Here is a 4,037-nt window from a genome sequence, read left to right as displayed (position 1 = left end):
CAGTTGCTTATCTCTTTTGCCGTCTTCAAAAAAAAAAAAAAAAAAAAAGCCATGACGGCTCTCCCACAATTCATCTTCCCTGCGCCATCTTTGTATTATTTCTAATTTATTTTGGATGTCAAAAGGCACTGATGAAGATATTTTCTCTGGAGTCTCCTTCTTTCTAACCCGGCTCTCCCGATGTGAACCGAGCCGTCGTCCTCCCGCCGCCGCCGCCGCCGCCGCCCGCCCCGCAGCCCACCATGTCTCGTCGCAAGCAAGGCAAACCCCAGCACTTAAGCAAACGGGAATTCTCGCGTAAGTAACCCAATAATAGTAATAATAATTATTAATAATCACGAGAGCGCGGAGGACGAGCAGCGAGAGTGAGGGGGGCAAGAGGGGTGTGTGCATGCATCTGTTTTTTTTTTTAATTTTATTTTTCAAGAGGAAAACCTCCGAGAGACCAGGTTGAGAAGAGATTAAAGAAAAAGAGAGAGAGAAAAAAAAGAAACCTCATTCCACCTCGCACCTTTAGCCATAGGTGCACTTTTTTGGGATAACATTCATGATTTAAATTTTTTAATTAAAAAAAAAAAGACTCCCCCTCTTACCTCCTTTGCGCTGCTTTTCTCTTTTCGAAAAGGAATGCAAGGATTCCCGCCCCCACCCCCCTCACTCCCCAGTTTTGCAAAATAATGAACAATGCTAAGGATGCGAACAACTCACTTGCAAACCTGCAGGAGGGAGTTGGGGGGAAAGGAGGGCTGCTTCCACTCGCGTAAAGAAAATGGGGGGGTGGGGAGCCCAAGCTTAAGAAAAAACAATTCCCCGAGAGAAAAAGAGGTAAGACTAGTCCTCGGACGCCAGCGCGCTCACGGTCAAGTGTGTGTCGGGTTGGGGTGTTCGGGGGGAGAAGTGGTCTTCCCCACAATAGCGAGAAAGTGGGACTGTGGGAGTGGGCCCCGGTGGTCCCGGAGTCGGCCGGGTGGCCCAAGCGGCGCGGGGCCGGGGAACCGGGAAGGACTGAGGGACGCGCCTGGCGCTGCCGCCTTTTGTTCCGGCCCGAGGTGGGTGTTTGTCCCGCTGCCTTTTGTGCCGGCTCCTCGCGCCGCCGCGGCTGCCGAAGGGCAGGGGCAGGGGCCGAGGGAGGAGGCGGCCGGGGGCGCGCGGCCGAGGGAGGGCGGGCGCCCGGGGCCGCCGCCGGGGTCGCCGCTGCCCTCCCCTCCCGCCCGGGCAGCCTTGGAGGCCGGCGAGAGCCGTGCAAAATACAGGAAAGGAGAGAGAAAGAGAGAGAAGGGAAATCAAAGAAAACGAGGCAAGAGAACATAAAATTTCTTGCCCAGAAAAGCAGAACCCCAGCGCCCCAGCTGCCCGTTCCTGCAGCCCTCTCCACTTTGCCTCCCCCAACCACCCCCCCCTGCAAAAATCTCACCGTCTCCAACCGAGAAAAAAAAATTACAGTCGCCCCCCCCCTCCCCGAAACCCCTTCAGTTGCAAACTTAGAGCGCCGGCGGCACTGAGAGGGAGCGAGCAACTCCCTCCTCTTACTATTTTTTGGAAGATTTTCAAAAAAAGTGGAAGTGGATTTTGATTGGGAAAAATCTCGTGTCTGAATGTTTACAAGCACCGCGTGTGCGGGAGCCTCCTGCCAACAAACAGAGGACCGAGCGCTGCGCCGCGGCCGAGGAGGAGCGGGCGGCGGCGGCGGCCTGGCCTCGTCCGGGCCTGGCTGGGCCTCGCCGCGCCCCCGCCCCGCCGGGGAGAGCCCACCAGGCGCTCGCCCTCCGGGCACGGTGGCAGGCCACGCCGGGTCTGCGCCAGCCGAGCCCTGAGCCCTACTCGTCCCTAGCACAATGCCCACCTCTCCTCTTAGCTTCCCTGCCTGCGGAACCGGCTGGGGAGAAACTCTGCTTTGCAAAATGCATTTTTATTTTGCAAAAACCCCCCACAAAAACACAACAACCCCCTAGAGCCACGTTTCTTGGTGCGCCCCCTGCCCTCCTCCGACCTCTCGAAGGTCTCCTGTCCACTGTTCTCTGTGGCAGCGGGACGGGGTGGAGGTCACCACGTGCTTTCTCTGCACCCCTCTCCCCCTTGTCTGGCCAAGCAGCATTCTGCACTGGAGCGTGGCCAGGCCAGGCCTGGGGTGAGGTGGGGAGGAGTAAGGTAGGGTGGGGGCGGCTTGGGGAGAAACATGTGTTGCAATATACCTTTTGGGGCCTCTATTCTGGGACCTTGGGTTCTAACCCTGTTTTCTAGCCTGACTTGATTTGGGGTCCTCCAGAGTCTTCTAAAGGGGTGGGGGATCTTGACTGAGTGCGCCTCTAAAGGAAAGCAATGGATACTTTAGAAAGTTTGGCAGGAGGGGGGAAAAAGGCACGAGACGGCCAGTTCCCTCCCCCTATGCCTGACCCTCGTTTTAATTTTGGATGCGTTTTGTAAAGGGCTTCTTATACCCACTTCTCTCTGTGTGTGTGTGTGTTTAATGGGGTGAGGACGGGCCCAGGGAATTGCGTTTTTCACTGGGCCCTGAAACTTGTCATACACTTGGGAAGCTCCCCTGTTTTTCCCCCTCCCTCCAGCCCAGGCACGTTGCCGGGCCCTCCCTCTCCCCACCTCCGCGCATCCCTCCCTCGCCTCTCTCCCCCGCCCCCCACTCCCCCAGCTGCGCCGGATGCGGAGCAGACGCGGCGCGCGGCGGTGTGAAGTTACAGCCCGGCCAGGTACGGGCGGGAAGGCAGGGCAGAGTGCGCACGACTCGGGCTAGCTGGGCCCTTCTTTGGAAGGTTGCACTGGGGCTCGAAGGACTGACTTGGGCGTGCAGCCTTAGCTCCTCCACAGCCCCCTGGTCTACCTCTGGACACTCCTGGCTGGTGGGGGGAGGGACGGGGGAAAGCCTGCCCTCCTCGCTCCCCTCGTCCCAGTGCAGGCACTAGGATAAGGGACCAGCTGGGTGGGGGTGGGTCACTCCTCCCATTTACTGGGTGCGCAGAAAGGGCGGGGGCCGTCTCGGTCCTCAGGACGCCCCCCCCCCCCCCATCCTCCTTGTCTTTGGCTAAGTGAACCATTCGGTCGCTAGGAGGCAGAACAAGATCAAGAAAGCTCAGCGAACTTGAACCTGTACCAGAGCCTCCCCCACCCCCTACTCTGCGTCTCTCCCGGCTGGAGGGGGACGCGCTTGGCGAGGGTGGGGGTGGGGGGCACGGACGGTTAGGCAGAATTCCCTTTCTTCCCCATCCCATCACCCCTTATGTCTTTGTTCTTCATTTTGACTTTAAAAATGCTCCTGGCCAGGGCCCCAGAAAAGCTCTCGCGCCGACATCCCCCTGCGCCAGCCGTGGAGCCAGGCGCGCTCCAGGCGTGGAGAGGGGTGCAGATTCCGTTTTCTTTCCGGGAGAGCTTTTTGTTGCCCCCCCCCCCCTTTCTTGGTGGTGGTTGTTGGGGAGGGGGTAGAGAAGGCGATTGTGCACTCTGGGCTTCTCAGCCAAGCTGAAGAAGGTGGAGTGGAGATGGCAAGTTTGCTGTTGGTCTCCAGGTTCACTTCTTCCATCCCCTCCACCCAGTGCGAGGCCCTGACCCCGCGATCAGCCCGCTCCGGCGGCCCGGCTGCCGGAGCCACCCCTCCCCCTCCCCCGTGCCCCCAGCAGTTTTAGCCTCGGAGCCCAAAATCACAACAATAGTAATAGTTATCATCATAATGATGCCAGCAAGCAGCGTCATTAATAATAAATAACCGCAGCCGCCGCCGCCGCCGCCGCCCCGCTCACCGCCGGCCGCGCGGATCGTGGGGGGCTCGGGGGTCGCTCGGGCAGAGAGCTCTCCCTCCAAAGTAGAAAGTGTGAGCGTGCAGACGCGGAATGCATTTGGGGGCTCTGCTTGGGAGTTGCGTGCGTTCTGTGCATCGTAGACGGCCCCGCGTTCACAAGCCGAGTGTTTGGTGTTTTTCATTCACACCACCACCACCCCCCCGCCCCTAAACCTCACTTCCCCTTTACACCCACTGGTGGCTCGGGGACGCAGCGGCCGGCGGCCCGGCTGGACCCGCGGCGAAGCCG

The 4,037-nt window shown here is 59.3% G+C and overlaps 1 protein-coding gene across 5 annotated transcripts in view; it reads left to right on the top strand.

The window, feature by feature from the left end:
• Positions 1-40: 40 nt before the first annotated feature.
• BCL11A (B-cell CLL/lymphoma 11A (zinc finger protein)) overlaps positions 41-4,037 on the top strand; it is a 125,221-nt gene continuing 121,224 nt past the window's right edge. For 2 of the 5 annotated variants that reach the window (XM_006880942.1, XM_006880941.1), the window contains exon 1: positions 41-297. In XM_006880942.1, the coding sequence (XP_006881004.1) occupies positions 243-297 (55 nt within the window). In that variant the 5' untranslated portion in view covers positions 41-242. The remainder of the gene's footprint in view (positions 298-4,037) is intronic. The other 3 variants (XM_006880939.1, XM_006880940.1, XM_006880938.1) reach the window with 3 other exon arrangements.

The sequence above is a fragment of the Elephantulus edwardii genome, unplaced genomic scaffold (assembly GCF_000299155.1).
Source record: "Elephantulus edwardii isolate Elephantulus edwardi_28Jun2011 unplaced genomic scaffold, EleEdw1.0 scaffold00011, whole genome shotgun sequence".
Lineage (NCBI taxonomy): Eukaryota > Metazoa > Chordata > Mammalia > Macroscelidea > Macroscelididae > Elephantulus > Elephantulus edwardii.
Note: the sequence above shows the minus strand (reverse complement) of the source record. Positions and strands in the feature narration are given on the sequence as shown.